General features: G+C 38.8%; 1 protein-coding gene across 1 annotated transcript in view; it reads right to left on the bottom strand.

Annotated features, from left to right (window-relative positions):
- Positions 1-21692, bottom strand: part of MROH9 (maestro heat like repeat family member 9) — an 80394-nt gene that overhangs the window by 44404 nt on the left and 14298 nt on the right. Inside the window, exons 3-5 of the mRNA XM_030303177.1 lie at positions 13025-13160; positions 12378-12464; positions 9868-9972 (exon numbers count right to left, since the gene is read on the bottom strand). Coding sequence (XP_030159037.1) covers positions 9868-9972; positions 12378-12464; positions 13025-13160 — 328 coding nt within the window. The remainder of the gene's footprint in view (positions 1-9867; positions 9973-12377; positions 12465-13024; positions 13161-21692) is intronic.

The following is a 21692-nucleotide window of genomic DNA, read 5'->3' as shown; positions in this document are numbered from 1 at the left end:
CAGTGTTCATCATCACAAGTGCACTCCTTAATCTCCATCACCTATTTAATCCATGCCTCTCCCCACTTCCCCTTCGGTAACCATCAGTTCATTCTCTACAGTTAAGAGTCTGTTTCTTAGTTTGTCTCTCTCTCTCTTTTTCCCTTTGCCCATTTGTTTTGTTTCTTAAATTCCACATATGATTAAAGTCATATGGTATTTGTCCTTCTCTGACTTCTTCTATTTAGTCTTATACTCTCTAGCTCCATCTATGTCATGGCAAACAGCATGATTTCATTCTTTTTTATGGCTGAGGAATGTTTCATTGTGTGTGTGTGTGTGTGTGTGTGTGTGTATAGACACCACTTCTTTATCCATTCATCAGTTGATGCACATTTAGGCTGTTTCCAAATAATGCTGCTATAAACATAGGGGTGCATGTATCTCTTTGAATTAGTGTTTTTGTATTCTTTGGGTAAATACCTAGTAGTGCAATTTCTGGATCACAGAGCAGTTCTGTTTTTAACTTTTTGAGGAATCTCCATTCTGTTTTCCACAGTGGTCGCACCAGTTCACATTCCCACCAACAGTGCCAGAGGGTTCCTTCTCCTCCACATCCTTGCCAACATGTGTTGTTTCTTATGTTTTTGATTTAGCCATTCTGAGATGTTGGAGGCGATATCTCATTGTATGAATTTACATTTCACTGATGGTAAGTGATGATGAGCATATTTTCATATGTCTGTTGGCCATCTGGAGGTCTCCTTTGGAGAAATGTCTATTTATATCTTCTGCTCATCTTTAATTGGATTATTTGTTTTTTGGGTGTTGAGTTTTATAAGCTCTTTGTATTTTGGATACTAACTCTTTATCAGATATGTCATTTGCAAATATCTTCTCCCATTCAATAAGTTGTTATTGTGCATGGTGTAAGAAGGGGTCAGTTTCATTTTTTGCGTATAGCTGTCCAGTTTTTCCAATACCATTTATTAAAGATACTGTTTTTTCCCCCACTCAATATTTTTTCCTGCTTTCTTGAAGATTAATTGACCATGTAAATGTGGGTTTATTTCTGGGTTTTGTATTCTGTTCTATTGATACATGTATCTGTTTTTGTGCCAGTACCATCATGTTTTGATTACTACCGCTTTGTAATATAAGTTGAAGCCCAACATTGTGATCCCTCCAGCTTTGTTTTTCTCTTTCAAGATTGCTTTGGCCATTTGGGGTCTTTTGTGCTTCCATACAAATTTTAAGATTCTTTGTTCTAGTTCTGTGAAAAATGCTGGTGGTATTTTTATAGGGATTGCATTAAATCTGTAGATTCCTTTGGGTAGTGTAGACATTTTACCAACACTTGTTCTTCCAACCCACGAACATGGAATGTCTTTCCGTTTCTTTGTGTCGTCTTCAATTTCTTTCATCAGTGTTCTATAGTTTTCAGAGTACAGGTCTTTCACCTCTTTGGTTAGGTTTATTCCTAGGTATTTTATTATTTTTGGTGCAATTGTAAGTGGGATTGTTAATTCCTCTTTCTGCTGCTTCATTATAGGTGTGTAGAAATGCAAATAGATTTCTGGGTATTGATTTTTTTTTATTTTTTTCAATATATGAAGTTTATTGTCAAATTGGTTTCCATACAACATCTGGGTATTGATTTTGTATCCTCTGACTTCACTGAATTCGTGGATCAGTTGTAGCAGTTTTTTGGTAGAGTTTTTAGGTTTTCTCTATATAGTAGCATGTCATCTGCAAGTAGTGAAAAGTTCACTTCTTCCTCATCATTTTGGATGCCTTTTATTTCTTTCTGTTGTCTGGTTGCTGTGGGTAGGACTTACTTCCAGTACTGTGTTGAATAAAAGTGGTGAGAATGGACTTCTTCCTGACCTTAAGGGAAAAGCTCTCATTTTCCCCCTATTAAAGATAATGTTAGCTGCGGGTTTTTAATACATGGCCTTTATTATGTTGAGATATGTTCCCTCTAGATGTACCTTGTTGAGGGTTTTTATCATGAATGGACATTTTACCTTGTTGAATGCTTTTTCTGCATCTATTGAAATGATCATATGGTTCTTATCCTTTCTCTTATTGATGTGATGTATTACACTGATTAATTTGCAAATATTGAACCATTTGCATCCTGAGAATAAGTCCCACTGGATTGTAGTGAATAATTTTTTTTAATGTATTGGTGAATTCAGTTTGCTAATATTTTGTTGAGTATTTTTGGATCTATGTTCACCAGAGATATTGGCCTGTGGTTCTCTTATTTTGTGGTTATATTTACCTCGTTTGGGTATCAGGTTAATGCTGGTCTCATAGAATGAATTTGGAAGTTTTCCTTTCTCTTTTGTATTTTGGAAGAGTTTGTGAAGAACAGGTATTAACTTGTATTTAAATGTTTTATAGAATTTGTTTATGAAGCCATCTGGCCCTGGTCCTTCATTTTTTGGGAGTTTTTTGATTACTGATTTCATTTCTTTGCTGGCTATTGATCTGTTCAAAGTATCTATTTCTTCCTGTTTCAGTTTTGGCAGTTTATAGATTTCTAGGAATTTATTCATTTCTTCTAGGTTGTCCAATTTGTTGGCATATATTTTTTAATAATATTCTACTATAATTGTTTGTTTTTCTGTGGTGTTGGTTGTTAGTTCTCTCTCATTTGTGATTTTATTTATTTCAGTCTTTTTACTTTTTTTCATGATAAGCGTGGCTAGAGGCCTATCAATTCTATTGACCCTTTCAAAGAACCTGCTCCTGGTTTCATTGATTTATTCTACAGTGTGTGTGTTTTAGTTTCTACATTTTATTACTTATTCTATATTCATTTATTCTTGCTCTAATCTTTATTATTCCCTCCTTCTGCTGGTCTTAGGTTTTGTTTCTTGCTCCTTTTTCTAGCTTATTTAGGTGTAAGGTTAGGTTGTATATTTGAGGTAGGTATGTATTTCTATAAATTTCCTTCTTTTTTTTTAAATTTTTTTAACGTTTTTATTTATTTTTGAGACAGAGAGGGACAGAGCATGAATGGGGGAGGGTCAGAGAGAGGGAGACACAGAATCTGAAACAGGCTCCAGGCTCTGAGCTGTCAGCACAGAGCCCGACGCGGGGCTCGAACTCATGGAACGCGAAATCATGACCTGAGCCGAAGTCGGCCGCTCAACCGACTGAGCCACCCAGGCGCCCCTAAATTTCCTTCTTAAAACTGCTTTTGCTGTATCTCAAAGGTTTTGAACCACTGTGTTTTCATTTTTATTTGTTTCCGTGTAATTTTTTATTTCCTCTTGTATTTCCTGGTTGACCCATTCATTGTTTAGCTGCATGTTATTGAACTTCCGTATGTTTGTGGTCTTTCTAGAATTTTCTTGTAGTTGATTTCTAGTTTCACGTGTGATGGTCAGAAAAGATCATCTTTTTTGCATTTGTTGAGACTTTTTTCCTGGCCTCATAGGTGATCTATTCTGGAGAATGTTCCATGTGCACTTGAAAAGAAAGTGTATTCTGCACTTCTAGGATGGAGTGCTCTGAATATATGTTAAATCCATATGGTCAAGTGTGTCATTCAAAACTACTGTGTTCTTATTGATTTTCTATTTGGATGATCTCTCCATTAATTTAAGTGGGGGTGTTAAAATCTTTTATTGTTAGTGTATCACTATCAACTAATTCCTTTATGTTTGTTATTGTTTTATGTATTTGAGTGGTCTCATGTTGAGTGCATAAATATTTATAATTGTTGTACCATCTTGTTGAATTGTTCCTTTTATTATTTTATAGTGCCTTTCTTTGTCTCTTATTACAGTCTATTTTAAAGTCTAGTTTGTGTGATCTAAGTTTTGATACTCTTTCTTTTGACATCCATTTGCATGATAACAGTTTTTCCATCCCTTTGCTTTCAATCTGCACGTGTCTTTAGGACTGAAATGAGTCTCTTGTCTTTTGTCCAGTTTGTCATCCTAGGTCTTTTGATTAGAGCACTTAGTCTATTTCCATTCAAAGTAATTATTGATAGATATGTATTTATTGCCATTTTGTCATCTGTTTTGTGGTGGGTTTTGAAGATTTTCTCTGATCCTTTCTTGTCTTTCTTTTGTAGTTGGCTCATTTTCTTTAGTGATATATTTGGAATTCTTTCTCTTTATTCTTTGCATGTTTATCAGTGGTTTTTGATATATGGTTACCATTGGTTTGTATATAACCTCTTCTGCATGTCACAGTCTATATTAAGTTGATGGTCACTTAAGTTTGAACCCATTCTTTTCTCCTCTCCTCCCCACGTTTTAGTCATATGTTGTCATATTTTGCATCTTTTTATTTTGTGACTTGACTGATTTTTTTTTTTTTTTACAGCAATAGTCCTTTTTACTGCTTTTGTGTTTCCTACCTTCATATTGTCAGTTTTGGTCTTTGCTTTCCACTCACAGAGTCCCCTTTAGTATTTCTTGCAGGGCTGGTTTAGTGGTCATGAACTCTTTTAGTTTTTGTTTGTCGGGGAAACTGTTTATCACTCCTTCTATTTTGAATGATAGCCTTGCTGGACAGAGCTTTCTTGGCTTCAGATTTTTCTCATGCAGCACTTTGAATATATCATGAACTCCGGCCTGCCAAGTTTCTGTTGAAAAATCTCCTTCTGACCTCATGGGTTTTCCCTTGTAACTGACTGATGCTTTTTCTCTTGCTATTTAAACCATTTTTTTTCTTTATCATTATATTTTGCCATTTTAATTTTGATATATCTTGGTGTGGATCTGCTTTTGTTGATTTTGTTGGGGAATCTCTGTGCTCCCTGGATCTGGATGTCTGTTTCCTTCTCCCCAAATTAGGGAAGTTTTCAGCTATTATTTCTTCAAATAAATTTTCTCCCCACTTTTTTCTCTCTTTTCTTCTACTGGGACCCTTACAATATGAGTGTTATTATGTTTGATGGAGTCACTGAGTTCTCTAAGTCTATTCTTGTTTTGCATAATTCTTTTTTTCTTTTTTCGGTGTGATTGGTTTCCATTACTCTGTCTTCCAGGTCATTGGAAGACCTTGATTCATTCCTCTGCTTCTTCCAGTCTGCTATTCATTCCCTCAAGCATGTCTCTGATTTTATTTATTCAGCCCTCTATCTATGCTATGTAATTCTTTATCATGTGTTAATGGTCTCACTGATGCCTTCCACTCTCTCTTCAAGTCCAGCAAGTATCTTTATGATCACTACTTTAAATTTTCTATCAAGCATGTTATTTAGATATTTTTTACTTAGATCTGCCTGTAACCTTGTCCTGTTCTTTCACTTGGGACAAATTCCTCTGTCTTCTCATTTTGTCTAAGTCTCTGTGCCTGCTTCTCTGTGTCAGAACAGTCAGCTATGTCTCCTGTTCTTGAAGGTAATGGCCTTATGAAGAAGAGGTCCTGTAGTGCCCTATAATGTAAGCTCCCTTATTCCCCAGGGCTTGTCACTTCAGGGAGTATCTTCAATGTGTGCTGTGTGTGCTCTGCTGTTGTGTCCTGGCCACTTTATCCTGAAGTTCAATTGTCTGTCTCTCTGCCTATTGTGGGAAGTGTTTGGTCCTTGGTTCGAATGTGACAAGTTTTAACTAGGTGTGCTCTGGTCCGCTTGTGAGATGATACCCATTGCCACCTCTACCAGAACTGAAGCCCTGCAAAACTCTTGGGACAGGAGACTCAACATGGGCAGGGGTTTGGGCCAGCCAGTTTTCTTGGAAAGGGCACCTGCTGGGCTGGGACCAAGCAAGCATGATTGGGAAGGGTGATTCTGCTGGAGCATGGTGGCGGTGGGGGGGGGGGGGTCCGGGCTTCATGTAAGCAAATTAGGTAGTGATTGCGCTGTCCTGGTTGCTGCACATGGGTCTGTGTTAATGCTGAGGGGAAGGAGAAGGAAACGACATCTGCCAGTTCCCTTGTTCATGGAGGGGGGTTTCTGCATGAACGTTGCCTTTCTGGGGCACACTCAGAGAAGAGCAAATAACCTCCTCACTGTGTGCCCCAAGTGCTTTTCATATCACTGTTTCCATGCTGTATGTCCATAGGCTGCCTGTTTGCTTTCCCTCTAAGAGCAGCACAATGTCCTCTAAGCTCTTCTAGAGCCAAGTCTGCTGACCTTTAAAGCTCCAGGCTTTAAGCCCCAGTGATTGCAAGAACTCATGAAATTTGGCTCCTCTCACTTTCCAAGCCAATTGCCATGGGGATTCGTCTTCCCCGCGTGCTACCCACTGTGCTAGTCTGTCTCTTGCCCTTCTCTTCGACCACATCTCCCTCCCTACCACAGAATTCATGATTTGTTTTTTTCCCAAATGGTGTGTCCACACTTCCTACCATCTTTGATTTGGGCTCTTCTGGACTCTTCTCTACTTTTAGTTGTGGAGTTTATTCTGCCAGTCTTCAGGTTGATTTCTAGGGTACTTAAGATGATTTGGTAGTCACCTACTTGTATGTGTTGGACAAGGCAAGCCTAGGGTCCTCCTACTCCACCCCCATCTTCCTCCGTAAATCCCACCCATCTTCTTTTGGTGGGGGGATTCCCACTCATCTAGTTATTATTATTATTATTATTATTATTGCTGCTAAAAGCTTTATCGTTTACATTTGGCCCATAGCTTGGGAGAGGGCTGCAGGGTGGTTAAAAAGCTGCCTAGTGGCTGCAGGAAGAGGCTCAGGCACAAGCCCTCGCACCAGGGGGATGCCAGAGGGGACCCTCAAAAAGGGTGCTGGGCTCCAGAAGCTCTTAGTTATGTTTCGGGGTGAGGCTTTTTAAGAGATACTCATTCAGCCCAGCCTGGGGGTCAGCCAGCCTATGGAGGTTTGTCAGGTGGTCGCCCATCTTCTTGATGACTTTTACCGCTTCATCAAGGAAATGATTCTCTAGCAAGTCACAGAAATGGGGGTCTGCATGGGCAGAACGCAGGGCATGCAGACCCAAAAGGGGCTGGTTCAGGCTCTTCTCCAGAACCAGGGCGGCTTCCATGGAATCCAGGGTTTTACCCCCACTCATCTTGATATGGCTTCTGCATGTTCTAGAAGAGGGCATGGCTGCCACACTGGTTTTGCATCTTCAAGAGACGCTCAGTGCCCTCCCACTTCTCCTCAGCCAATTCTTGAAAGAAGTGGCTTATGCCTTTAGAGCCACATCCTCATGGCAAAATAGAAGCCCAGAGAGAGGTAGGTGTAAGAGGCCCACAGATGTCTGTTGACCAGGCAGTTGACAGCGGCCTCCACCTCTGTGGAATAATTCTGACGAATCTGGGTGCTCCTGGTTGATCGGTAATAAGGAGTTAAGCTCAAAATAGGGTATCGGCTGGTCCTAGAAGCAGAGGGTGGCCAAGAAGATGGCTCCAAAGGTTGCAACTGGAAAAAAGTTTGGAGAGTGGTTGGAAGCTGATAAAAGGGGCGCCCCTGAAGCAAGAGAAAGATTGGCAGGACCACTGGTGCGCTGCCCCACCCATCTCTCAAATGCTGAAAGACTGTGCCAAAAGAACAAACCCAGGAAAAGTCTTTCTGTTAATGATATAAGATGACACGATTAGCTCACGTTTCTTTGCCTGTTTGAAAATTGAATAGTTCAATTGAAGGGACAAATATTCTTTGAGTGTGGAAGTTCTTTCTTCACCCTGATAGGCACATAGGTCATATAAGGGGAATTACTACAGGAAAGAGTATTTTTGATAGAATATAAATGGTAGTTTGGATTATTTAATAATACAAGGGCCACTGGGATTCTGGAAGGTATAGAATAGGGTAATTTATTTTTTTATGTTTATTTATTTATTTTTGAGAGAGAGCGAGCGCCCACAAGTCGGGGAGGGGCAGGGAGAGAGACACAGAATGTGGAGCAGGCTCCAGGCTCAGCACTATCAAGTGCAGAGCCCGAAGCGGGACTCAGACTCATGAAGCATGAGATCCTGAGCCGAAGTCAGACGCTTAACCAACTGAGCCATCCAGGCACCCCAGCATACAGTAATTTATGAAAGAAAAAAAAGTCTTTCCAGTGAACGGACAGCACGTGAGCACAGAATAGGTAGTTACATATAATTAGAGAAGGGCAAAGCAGATCTTCACTGATTATCTACAATGTGTCAGACACACAGATACAGAGACAAGGCCTGGGGGAAGCCTAGTTTTTAATTTAATAATGCATTCATCTGTTTTATTTCATATATTTGTCCTCTCTCCCCCATTAATTTCACTGACTTAGCCATGTTTAGAGGACATTATCCTAAAGAGAAAGTTAACTTAATAAAGTTTTATGCCTGCTTGACTATGACGAACTGGTTGATGCTAGCTTAGCTTCTATGTTCTGGAAAATGCTGGTGTGCTTCCACCTGCTGGTCCTTAGTGAACATTGCAGAACAAAGTAATCCGTTACCCTGTTTGACTTCTCAAATCTCAGTTGTAAGTAGGGACACCCAATTTATGACAGGCTTCTGCACACATGTGAATTTACAGATTTATTTTTTTAACAGTTGAGGGATGAGATGTGTGTAGGGGAGAATGAACTTCACGAACATAATCAAAATTGAGAAGAGGTGACAGAAGATGACAAAACTCCAAAATGTCATACCTGCTACCTGAGTGGAACTCACTAGAATATAAATGAACAAGTATATGTATACTGAATACAAATGCAAAAGCAGACAGCCGCTCGTGAATAGATCTTGGTCAGACAGTCGCCATCAAAGACTTGCTGAGTGCATGAAACATTTAGAAACTGTTCAGAAAACAGGCTGGAGTTGCGAACTGCACTTAATCTCAAGCCTTGCTGCAAAATTTTGAATGACTAGCCTTTCAGACATATGAACGGACAACCAAGCCATTTTAGAAATAGAAGGCTGCCTTCCCTGGCCAGGCAACCAGAAGATTGAAGCAAATCACTCCATCTCTCTTTTGAAATAGAGAATTAGCTGATGCAAAGAACATCCTGGACTGAATTTCCTCCTGTAAGTAAATTATGTTACCTTCCAAAGCTGATTTTAAACAAAACAGTAAAAATTCAGGTATATTGTAAAGTGTATCTAGGCTTTTTGTCTCAATATGTCAAAAGCTCTCTGTATAAGAGGTAGAAAATGGGTACGTGAAGGTGTCATCACGAATGTATGTTTCTGGCCCCCTTTATTCTGAACTCCTGAATGATTCAAACAATCAGGTGAGCAATTAGAAGACTTATGTTTAAAAATCACAGTTAAGAATGAGTTTCAAAACAGAGACTGGATACACGCTATCCAAAAGGGAGAGAAATGTTCATAGATGGCAAGGATTTTTAGGAGGCAAGGAATGATGTTATTAAAAATACAGAAAACCCCAGTAAATACTGGCAATTATGAGATGCCTGTTTGCTTTCTAGCTGAAAGGCAACCGTTAGAAAGTCCAATCACATCCCAGTGTTGGTGAAGGTGTGGGCAAATGATTACTCTAATATCCACAGGAATACAAACCGGAGGATAATTATGTAATGCTAAAACTGTAACCTATCCATACTCTTTGATCTATTATCTTTCTAAGCATTTCTAAGTGAACAAGCACTTGAAAAAAGATAACCATTTGTATATTGTTTGAAGTAGGAAAAAAAAAACCCAAATATACCCGAATTTCCATCTATAGTTAAATTACAATACATCAAAACTACGGGGATATATGCTTTGGCTGAAAGAATGAGATACACTTACATACATTGCCATGAAAATATCTGAGGGACAGATTGTTCAGTGAAAAAATCGAGTTGCAGAGCCATCTAAAATCACGTAGGATATTGACTCTTCTCAGTATCCCAACCTGCCTGCATGCTCATACCAAGCAGGCATTTAGAACTCTCCAGCCTCAAGACTTGGAAGGCAGCAGTACAGAGACTCGGCCTTCAGGAGCGGGTGGCGTAATTGCACTGTCACTTACGTATCCCCTGACTTTCCTGGAGGCAAAGCTCAGCACCCTGCTGATGACCACTATGGCTCTTTCCTGCAGGTATGAACTGTCTTCATTCATCCACATGGCCATGTCCTGTGGGAAACACAAGAATCATCCTAGAGCGTGGTGTTTCCGTTTCTACAAGTCCCCTCCTTTTAGTCTCCGTCTCCACCATGTCAAGGGTCCCCGGGGGGCTCCTGATTATGTCACATCTAACCTACATTGCTCTCAAAAAGACGGACAATCGGCTAGTTGTATGCTGCAAGCTATCTAGCACACTTCATCTATTGTAGCAACTACACCTGGGTAGCATGTTACTAATGTTATTTGTTTGTTTTCTATTTACTATGATATTTTTTACTTAAATTCCAGTTAGTTAACATATAGTGTAGCATTGGTTTCAGGAGTAGAATTTAGTAATTCACCACTTACATGTACCACCCCGTGCTCATGCCAGTAAGTGTCTTCCTTAATGCCCATCACCCATTTAGCCCATCCCCCCCATCCACCTCCCCTCCAGCATGGGTTGTATGTTACTTAATTCTATCCAACGAGTCTTTACTAATGTGCAACCTAACGGTCACTTTGTCAGTCATCATAAAGAGCTTAACATGAGGCTGTGATGGGATTATCTGCTGCTCCTCGTCTTTTTCTTTCAAAGTACTATCCTCTCTCTTTAATCACAGGATCTGACTTTCTATTTTAAAAGAGAATTGAAATGTCATCTGATCCTGAAATGTCATTTTACTCCAGAATTTCCTCTGCAGATTCAACACTCAGTTATTTTCTGGCTCATGGGTGCAGAAAATATTCCTGGAGGCAGCTCGGTTAGAAGGTTCTTGCTAATTTTGATTCAACTCCATCTTGCTGTAACTTCTATTTGTTCTAAATCTCCAGATGCAGGGACATATTTACAAGCTTGGGAAGGGAAGAAGACTGCCTATGCCTCACATGCCAGCTACCATCAACAGATTTCTTAAGGCACTCTGCTGGAGTCCATGGAATTTATGCTAAATGTCCTCCTTTCACTTGCTCCTATTGTATAAAACTGGTCTGAAGTCCATTTCCCAGGGCAGAAGAGTCTAAATCCCTGGAGGTCAGTCTCTGCCTTTTCTACGTGTGGGCTTTCAGCTTTTTGAGGATCAAGAGAGTTTCTAGACATGGAAGGTATAAGAGCAACATGGTTAAGTACCAGGTTACCAAGTTCGAGTAGCTCCCCCATTCATGAGCATTGTACATACTATTCCTCCTCTCTCTGCTTCCATTTCCTTATCTGCATAATGGGGGTGGGAGGGATGATGGTAACTTCCTCATAGGTTTATTGTAAGGATTAAATGAAATAACCCATATATGAAGTACTCAGCTTAGTGCCTGATGTAGAACAAATGCTCAATAAACAATGGTTTATTGGTTGAAAGAGCATGCATGGGGAAATAGTTCTAAGAATGGAATAATCACAACTACTTTAAAGGGCTGTGAGGTGAAATTTTTAAAGTACACAGAAAATATTTGGCTTAAATTAGGCACAAAGGAACTCAGCAGATTTTATTTTTCCTCACATTCCTTCTTGTCTTCATAGATACCAATTCTGCTTCTTGACTTGAACGTATTTTATAGTTTGCACAGACTCATAATGCTCCTGGTAGAATCAGTCACTCTGGTTCCCCAGTATTTTCAGACAGGTTCCCCTGATGCCATCTTGCTAGAAATGCACAGCTAAAGGTCGTCAGATATCCTGAGCAGTCTCCTGTCTCTGACTGAGATGTTAAAAACAGTGAAGTCTTGATGTAAGTGGGGTTTGGCGCAGCTGTTACACCTTCCTCTGTTAGTTATCATGGTGTCCATGAGGATGGGATGCTCATGGGATTCTCCAGTCCCAGGGCTGTGGGGGAACAAGCAATCATATAGACACTATCGAAGTATGATTTAATGTCGCACGGACCTGAAGGCGATTTAGGCCAGTCACCCTCTCCTCTCTGTTAACCCATATTGGATTCACTTTTACATTGCCACATAACATTTGTCTTAAGTGTCTGGTGATGCCATCCTCCCCAAATTGCATTCTTTTTTTTTTTTTTAATGTTTATTTATTTTTGAGACAGAGAGAGACAGAGCATGAACGAGGGAGGGGCAGAGAGAGAGGGAGACACAGAATCCGAAGCAGGCTCCAGGCTCTGAGCTGTCAGCACAGAGCCCGATGCGGGGCTCGAACTCACGGACCGCGAGATCATGACCTGAGCCGAAGTCGGACGCTCAACCGACTGAGCCACCCAGGCGCCCCATCCCCCAAATTGCATTCTTAAAAGTGTGTCTCTGTAATCCAAATAAAGGGAAGTGATTTCATTTGGGGGATATTTTACACCTTCGGAGGAAACAAAAGATCAGCCACCAAATACTTGAAGAAGATGCAAATATGACAAAAGGGAAATGATTAGTGAAATACAGTGAGCTCTTTTAGATTTCAGACCAGAGAACAAAAGTGCTTGCTTTCCCTTTACCTTTAAGATTTGCAGTTTGTAGAGGTCTTTAGACACCAAGATGAGAAGAGTGTCTTCATACATGTTTAAAATATTTTGATATAAATTCTGAAAAACAAAAATATTGCACAAACAGTCGGCCAGATAAAATTAGATGTAATTGTACTCCACGTCTATAGTTTTGTGTCCCGGGGCCCTGAGTTCTCCCCATACACTGAAGGCAAGAAAGGAACGAGGTAGCTATAGAGATGGGACCTCACGCAGTACAATGTGCCGTGAACCGCTCCCCCATCTTACAAGGCAGGTGCACTGTGTAGCTGTGCTGAGGAAATGGAGACCAGAGGTGTTGTTGACCTTACTGTAGGGCTCTTCCTCTCTCCACCTTTCTTTGCTCCTCTTTTCTTCTTTGCAGCCTTGGCCCATAAACTCTGTCCTTGCTAAAACAATTAACCTAAACTCTCTTCACTCATTTGTTCTCATAACTCCTATACGGTCCATTAAATCCCAAGGGTTGTGGAATTCACAAGGAGTCCAGAGGCACTGGAGTAGACTGTTTATTATATCTCAAAAGAGTGAAGGAGGTAGCAAAGGGCATTTGGTGCAAGGGCATTTGTCAGGACTGCTGTGGCGCATAACAGTGCCTCTTCCTAACTGAAGCGGAGACGTACCTCTATGTCCTCTTTGTCATCTTCACTGTTCCCCATTTGCCTCACTTTCTCAAGACTTGGAATAGAAAATACCTTTTTAAAGGATGACTCTATTATCTTCAGTTGGGATTCAAATTGCAGTGAGGGATCTACAAAGCTAATGAGAAAAAAAAGGTACAATTATTCAACAGAGAAGATAACAAATGCAACCTAACTTTGGTGGCTCGTCCTTGGGTCAGAGAGAATGTGCTAGAAAATGAGACCCAGCTCCTGGCTTTATATAACATGTGGACTTTTATTTTTTTTTTTATTTTATTTTTTTTTAATTTTTTTTCTTTCAACGTTTATTTATTTTTGGGACAGAGAGAGACAGAGCATGAACGGGGGAGGGGCAGAGAGAGAGGGAGACACAGAATCGGAAACAGGCTCCAGGCTCCGAGCCATCAGCCCAGAGCCCGACGCGGGGCTCGAACTCCCGGACCGCGAGATCGTGACCTGGCTGAAGTCGGACGTTTAACCGACTGCGCCACCCAGGCGCCCCCATGTGGACTTTTAAATATTCCCATAAAGATGACAATGGCACTGTAAATATAAAGGAATGAATTTCTTTGTAAAAAATCATCTGTAATCAGTTATTTAGAAACCAGAATATATTTCTCCATAGACACAATAATGCAAAGAGTGGTTATATTTCCAGGCAAGCCCACAAAGCCATGCTGAGCTTTAGTTGAAATGTATTACTGCCACATTTTCTCTAAACCACCATACAACGTTTCTCACATTTAATATTTCTGATACTATGGGGTTGCATCCCTCCAGTTATTGGCAAAAGAAACCTGCCCATCAGCAGTTAGATCAATTATGACATAATTGTTATTCCTTTGATATATGTGATGTGGATAACAGTCCTTCCTGATTTTTGGGGAGGTGAAAATGTTTTCTTATTTTTTGAAAAGATGGTGATATTGACGGTAAGGCAGGAAATTTTGTGCTGGATTCGGAATATCTTTTCTCTACTGGACAGGAAAATTGAAATATCTAATACCCACTGTTTGAAATGGAAGCTCTTAGAATATATTAGATCATTTTCAAATCTTGGGAAGATTAATTTGACTTCTTTATGGTGTATGGATGATCAGACTCTGAACAGACTCCCAACAAACAAAAGCTCAGGACCAGATGGCTTCACAGGTATATTCTACCAAACATTTAAAGAAGAGTTGGGGCGCCTGGGTGGCTCAGTCGGTTAAGCGTCCGACTTCAGCTCAGGTCATGATCTCGCGGTCTGTGGGTTCGAGGCCCGCATCGGGCTCTGTGCTGACAGCTCAGAGCCTGGAGCCTGTTTCAGATTCTGTGTCTCCCTCTCTCTCTGCCCCTCCCCTGTTCATGCTCTGTCTCTCTCTGTCTCAAAAATAAATAAACGTTAAAAAAAATTAAAAAAAATAAATAAATAAAGAAGAGTTAATAACGATTCTTCTCAAACTTAACAAAAAAAAAAAAAATAGAAGAGGAAGGCAAACTTCCAAATTCATTCTATGAGGCCAGCATTATCCTGATACAAAACCAGATAAAGACACCACGTGGACACACAAAAAAAGAGAACTACAGGCCAATATCTCTGGTGAACATAGATCCAAAATCCTCGACAAAATACTAGCAAATGGAATCCAACAATACATTAAAAATATCATTTATCACAATCAAGTAGGATTTATTCCCTAAATGCAAAGTGCTGTTCAATATCGGCAAAGCAATTAACATGATACATCACGTCAATCAGAGACAGGATAAAAACTATATTGATTCTTTTAATAGATGCAGAAAAAGCATCTGACAAAGTATAACATCAATTCATGATAAAAACCCTCGACAAAGTACATCTAGAAGGAACATATCTCAACATAATAAAGGCCATGTATTAAAAACCCATAGCTAACATTTTTAATGGCAGAAAAACCGAGAGCTTTTCCTTTAAGTTCAGGAAGAAGTCCATTCTCACCACTTTTATTCAACACAGTACTGGAAGTAAGTCCTACCCACAGCAACCAGACAACAGAAAGAAATAAAAGGCATCCAAAATGATGAGGAAGAAGTGAACTTTTCACTACTTGCAGATGACATGCTACTATATAGAGAAAACCTAAAAACTCTACCAAAAAACTGCTACAACTGATCCACGAATTCAGTGAAGTCAGAGGATACAAAATCAATACCCAGAAATCTTTGCATTTCTACACCCCTATAATGAAGCAGCAGAAAGAGAAATTAACAATCCCACTTACAATTGCACCAAAAATAATAAGATACCTAGGAATAAACCTAACCAAAGAGGTGAAAGTCCTGTACTCTGAAAACTATAGAACACTGATGAAAGAAATTGAAGACGACACAAAGAAATGGAAAGACATTCCATGTTCATGGATTGGAAGAACAAGTGTTGGTAAAATGTCTACACTACCCAAAGGAATCTACAGATTTAATGCAATCCCTACCAAAATACCACCAGCATTTTTCACAGAACTAGAACAAAGAATCTTAAAATTTGTATGGAAGCACAAAAGACCCCAAATGGCCAAAGCAATCTTGAAAGAGAAAAACAAAGCTGGAGGGATCACAATGTTGGGCTTCAACTTATATTACAAGGCAGTAGTAATCAAAATATTATGGTACTGGCACAAAAATAGACATATAGATCAATAGGACAGAATAGAAACCCCAGAAATAGACACACAATTACATGGTCAATTAATCTTCAAGAAAGCAGGAAAGAATGTCGAGTGGGAAAAAGGCAGTCTCTCCTAAAATGGTATTGGAAAAACTGGCTACATGCAAAAGAATGAAACTGCTCGCTTTCATACACAATACACAATAATAAAGTCAAGGTGGATTAAGTATATAAGTGTGAGACCTGAAACCATAAAAATCCTGCAAGAGAACACAGGCACTAATTTCTGACTTTGGCCATAACATATTTGTAGATAGGTCTCTTGAGGCAAGGAAACAAAAGCAAAAATAGACTATTGGGACTACATCAAAATAAAAAGCTTCTGCACAGAAAAGGAAACAACAAACAAAACTAAAAGACAACCTACAGATTGAGAGAAGATATTTGCAAATGACATGTTCAATATAGGTTTAGTATCCAAGATATATAAAGAATTCATGAAATTCAACACCCAAAAAATAAATAATCCAATTTAAAAATGGGCAGAAGACATGAATAGACATTTCTCCCCAGAGGCCATCCAGCCAACAGACACATGAAAAGATGCTCCTCATCACTCATCATCAGGGAAATTCAAATCAAAACCACAATGAGATATCACTTCCCACCTGTCAGAATGGCTAGAGTCAACAATACAAGAAACAACAGGTTTGGGCAAGGATGTGGAGAAAAAGGAACCCTCTTGCATTGTTGGTGGGAATGTAAAATGGTACAGCCATTGTAGAAGAAAATATGGAGGTCTTTCAGAACATGAACAATAGAACTACCCTACAATCCGGTAATCGTGCTACTGGGTATTTACCCAAAGAATATGAAAACACTAATTTAAAAGGATATATGCACCCCTATGTTTATAGCAGCATTGTTTACAATAGCCAAATTATGGGAGCAGCCTAAATGTCCATCCATAGATGAATGGATAGAGAAGTGTGCATACACACACACACACACACACACACACACACAACTAGAATATTACTCAGTCATGAAAAGAATGAAATGTTATCATTTGCAACAACATAAATTGATCTAGAGAATATAATGCTGAGCAAAATAAGCTGGTCAGAGAAAGACAAATGTCATATGATTTCACTCATATGTGGATTTAGGAAAAAAAAACCCAAATGTACAAAGGGGAAAAAAAAAAAGAGGCAAATGAATAAACAGACTCTTAACTGGAGTCTGGTAGCAGATGGTTACCAGAAGGGAGGGAGGTCAGGGGAATGGATGAAATAGGTGAAGGAGATTAACATTATACTTATCTTGCTGAGCACTGACTAATAATATATGGAACTGGTGAATCACTTACTATATTGTATGCCTGAAACTAATAAACACTGAATGTTAACTACACTGGAATTAAAATAATAAAAAATTAACCAATTTCATTTACGAGTATAAAATTAAAGTTTTTAGAATAAGAGTTTTTTTGAAACGATAAAATAATTTTGAAATGCCACCAATTATGGTTTATCATTGGAAGGTAAGGATGGTCCAATGTCTTGAAAACTATTGATTAGCACATGCCTATTAATAGATTAAATAAAAAAATCATGCTTTAGTCAATCTTGGAAAAGGAATAAATATCAACATCATATTCTAAGGAAAAAGATCTATAAAATAATTTCTCGAAAGGTTTTATTTAAACCAAGATCCACCATTTTGCTAATTGAGAAGTAGTTTTTATTAAAACTACTTTATTTTTATTGAGAAGAGTTTTTATTAAAAACAGGAACAACATAAGGGTTCAATTTCCAATTTAAAATATTATGTCAGAGTTTGCTGTATTTCGAATAAGACATGGTCTAATAAAAATAGTTCAGTGAGCTCAATCAAACACAGGATAAATATGCCCCCCTAAAAATCCCATATGCATCCCAGTATATCAGAAATTGCTGTTCAAACAAAATGGGGGGTAAACCCTGAAATATAGTATAACTAAGAAGCTAGTCTAGTAATGTGCAGAATCTATGTCAAATATACCTCAAATTTAAAAAAAATTTTTAATGTTAATTTATTTTTGAGAGAGACAGAGACAGAGACAGAGCGTGAGCGGGGGTGGGGGGGAAGGGGGAAGAGAGAGGGGGAGACACAGAATCTGAAGGAGGCTGCAGGCTCTGAGCTGTCAGCACAGAGCTCAACGTGGGGCTTGACCCACAAACCATGAAATCTGACCTGAGCCGGTCGGATGCTTAACTGACTGAGCCACCCAGGCACCCCAAAGATACAATCAACTTTTAAGAAAGAACATAAAACAGAACGTGAATAATTAGAAATATAGATTTATAAAGAGGAAGATCATTTATAAATGTCACTTAATCTCAAATCGTTTTACAAACTCTGAAAATGCAATTAAAATTTCAGGACATTTTCACCAGAAGTTGACAAAATATGTTTACCTTTCACTTAGAAAGATAAAAATTTATCTTAGGTTACCATGCTGGAAATGATCAATAAAATAAGGAAAATCCAGCTTGATCAGATAATAAAATCTATTACAAAACAGCTCTAAATCAAAACACTTTAGTGGTGGGACTACAACAAAATTCTAAACAATGGAAGAGAATGTATATTCTAGAGAACACCCTAACATGGGAATAGAAAATATCTAGATAAATACTCCATTGCCCTTACCAGGCCAAATGTGGGACTAATTTATTGTGATAGTATTTCATGTTGGGTCAGAACGCGCTTTTAGAACACTTTTTTTAATTAAAAATTTTATTGAGATATTTGTAGGTTCACATACTGTTGTAAGAAATAATATAGAGAGGGGCGCCTGGGTGGCTCAGTCGGTTGGGCATCTGACTTAGCTCAGGTCATGATCTCACAGTTTGTGAGTTTGAGCCCTGCATCGGGCTCTGTGCTGGCAGCTCAGAGCCTGGAGCCTGCTTCGGATTCTGTGTCCATCTCTCTGCCCCTCCCTTGCTCGTTCTCTGCCTCAGTCTGTCTGTCTCTCTCTCAAATATGAAAAATAAAAAAATAAATAAATGAAGGAAATAATACAGAGAAACATCTAACACGCTCACCTCAGTTTTCCCAAACGGTAACATTCTCCAAAGACTATAGTATATCGCCATCAGAATACTGATATTGATTCAATCCACCAATCTTGTTCAGATTTCCCCAGTTTTATTTGTGCTCGTGTGCATATGTGTGTGTGTATTTAGTTCTATACAATTTTATCACACATGGAGCCTCATATATCACCACTGCCATCAAGATGCTCAAGAACAGCTTGGAACCCTTAAACCCATAGCTATTCCATTACACAGATGAATTAAAAAAAAAAAACACAGAGTGTTTGGAAATGAGGCATTTTAAATAAGTGTTATCTGTATTGGGGTCAGCCAACATTGTCTGTAACTGCCCAGATAAGAAGTATGTTAGGCTTTGCTGGCCAAATTGTCTATGTCTACTTATTTCTGTCATTGTGATGTAAAAGCAGTCATAGACAATACGTGAATATATAAACGTAGCTGTGTTCAACAAAACTTTCTTTATGGAGCCTGAAATTTGAATTTCATATAGCATTTACATGTTATGAGATAGTCTTCCTCTTTTAAACCCCCTCCAACTATTTAAAAACGTAAGAGACATTCTTTTCTCTCAGAATGTACAAAACCAGGAGGCTGCAAAAAACAGCAGGATTTAGTTCATAGACCATAGTTTGTTGACTTCAGGTCTGTATTATGGAATTGGAAAGATATTTTAAAGTAGTTCATACATAAAAATATCTATTATAGACTGGAGGGTAACAAAAATTGAATAATAGAAAACTAGGAGAAAGTGAACATAATATTAAAGTGCAATGGAAAATTAATTTTATACCAGATATCACATAAAACATGAACAAAAATACAGCTATGACTATAAAATCAATTCTAACAAGATAAAAAAGAATAAAAAATTTTAAAACCATAAAAATATCATGAGAAGCTTACTAAATATATACCACCACTAAAACCCTAATGAAGTGACAGAGATAATGAGAAAATTCTCACATGAGAAAATTTATAAATATATAAACATACAGAAAATATTGAGTTTTGCTTTTTTGAAAGGAATACAAATTAAAATAATAATGAGGTATAATTTTGAACCTATTAAATCAGTAAAGTATAAAAATGTATTTATATATCTGTATCTTCTTGTGGCTAGGCTTTGAAGAGCCATTATTAGTGAGGTTTTTCTGGACAGCAGACTGACTCCTTATGAAAAGCTCTAAGAAACTTTTCATCCCATCTGTGTTAGTTTGGGTCCAGGGGAAGCAGACACCAAAACAGGATGAGAGATGCCTGAGATTTCTAAGAGAGAGAAGGAAGGAAGGAAGGAAGGAAGGAAGGAAGGAAGGAAGGAAGGGAGGAAGGAAGGAAGGAAGGAAGGAAGGAAGGAAGGAAGGAAGGAAGAGAGGGAAGGAAGAAGGAAGGAAGGAAGGAAGGAAGGAAGGAAGGGAGAGAGGGAAGGAGGAAGGAAGGAAGGAAGGAAGGAAGGGAGAGAGGGAAGGAGGAAGGAAGGAAGGAAGGAAGGAAGGAAGGAAGGAAGGAAGGAAGGAAGGAAGGGAGGGAGGGAGGGAGGAAGGAAGGTAGGTTTGGGTAGAAAGTAGCTGAGACTACAGCAAGTTCCAAAAAGGCTTCAGCGAGGTGGATGGGTTTCCTCAATTCAAAGACACCCATCAGAATTGACTGGCCCACCATGTTGCCTGGACAAATGTGCTGATGAATCCACATAGGCAACAGCTGGGATTGTCAACTAATTAGGGTCCCCAGCCAAAGGGCATTTTTGTAGTTACCTATCATCTAAATCAGTAGCCTCACCCTCAGAAGGCTATTTCAAAAAAACAGAGAAGATACGATCTTTTATATACAAAGATGATTATCATAATATTGGTAAAATAAAATGTAATTTAGAAAATTTCAAAATTTGGGAATATTCTAGTGCCATTAAAATGAAAATATGAGGGGGCGCCTGGGTGGCGCAGTCGGTTAAGCGTCCGACTTCAGCCAGGTCACGATCTCGCGGTCCGTGAGTTCGAGCCCCGCGTCAGGCTCTGGGCTGATGGCTCAGAGCCTGGAGCCTGTTTCCGATTCTGTGTCTCCCTCTCTCTCTGCCCCTCCCCTGTTCATGCTCTGTCTCTCTCTGTCCCAAAAATAAATAAACGTTGAAAAAATAAATAAATAAAATAAAATGAAAATATGATTAGGCAGAAAAAATAAACTTAAGACATAGTGCCAAAAGGAAAAATATTACAGAAAATTGAATTGTACAATCTGCTTATTTAAAAAAATTTTTTTTAATTTTATTTTTTCTAATTTACATCCAAATTAGTTAGCATATAGTGCAACAATAATTTCAGGAGTAAATTCCTTAATGCCCCTTACCCATTTAGCCCATCCCCCTCCCATAAGCCCTCCAGCAACCCTCTGTTTGTTCTCCATATTTAAGTATCTTATGTTTTGCTCCCCTCACTGTTTTTATATTATTTTTGCTTCCCTTTCCTTATGTTCATCTGTTTTGTATCTTAAAGTCCTCATATGAGTGAAGTCATATGATTTTTGTCTTTCTCTGACTAATTTCATTTAGTATAATACCCTCCAGTTCCATTCACATAGTTGCAAATGGCAAGATTTCATTCTTTTTGATTGCTGAGTAATACTCCATTGTGTGTGTGTGTGTGTGTGTGTGTGTGTGTGTGTGTATGCCACATCTTCTTTATCCATTCATCTATTGATTGACATTTGGGCTCTTGCCATACTTTGGCTATTGTTGATAGTGCTGCTATAAACATGGGGGTGCATGTGTCCCTTCGAAGCAGCATACCTGTATCCCTTGGATAAATACTTAGTGCAATTACTGGGTTGTAGGGTAGTTCTATTTTTAATTTTTTTTAACTTTTTTTTTTAATGTTTATTTACTTTTGACAGAGAGAGAGAGACAGAGCATGAGCAGGGGAGGGGCAGAGAG

This window comes from Lynx canadensis, chromosome F1 (assembly GCF_007474595.2).
Source record: "Lynx canadensis isolate LIC74 chromosome F1, mLynCan4.pri.v2, whole genome shotgun sequence".
NCBI lineage: Eukaryota > Metazoa > Chordata > Mammalia > Carnivora > Felidae > Lynx > Lynx canadensis.
The sequence above is the reverse complement of the archived record's forward strand: the minus strand, read 5'-3'. Positions and strand labels throughout refer to the sequence as shown.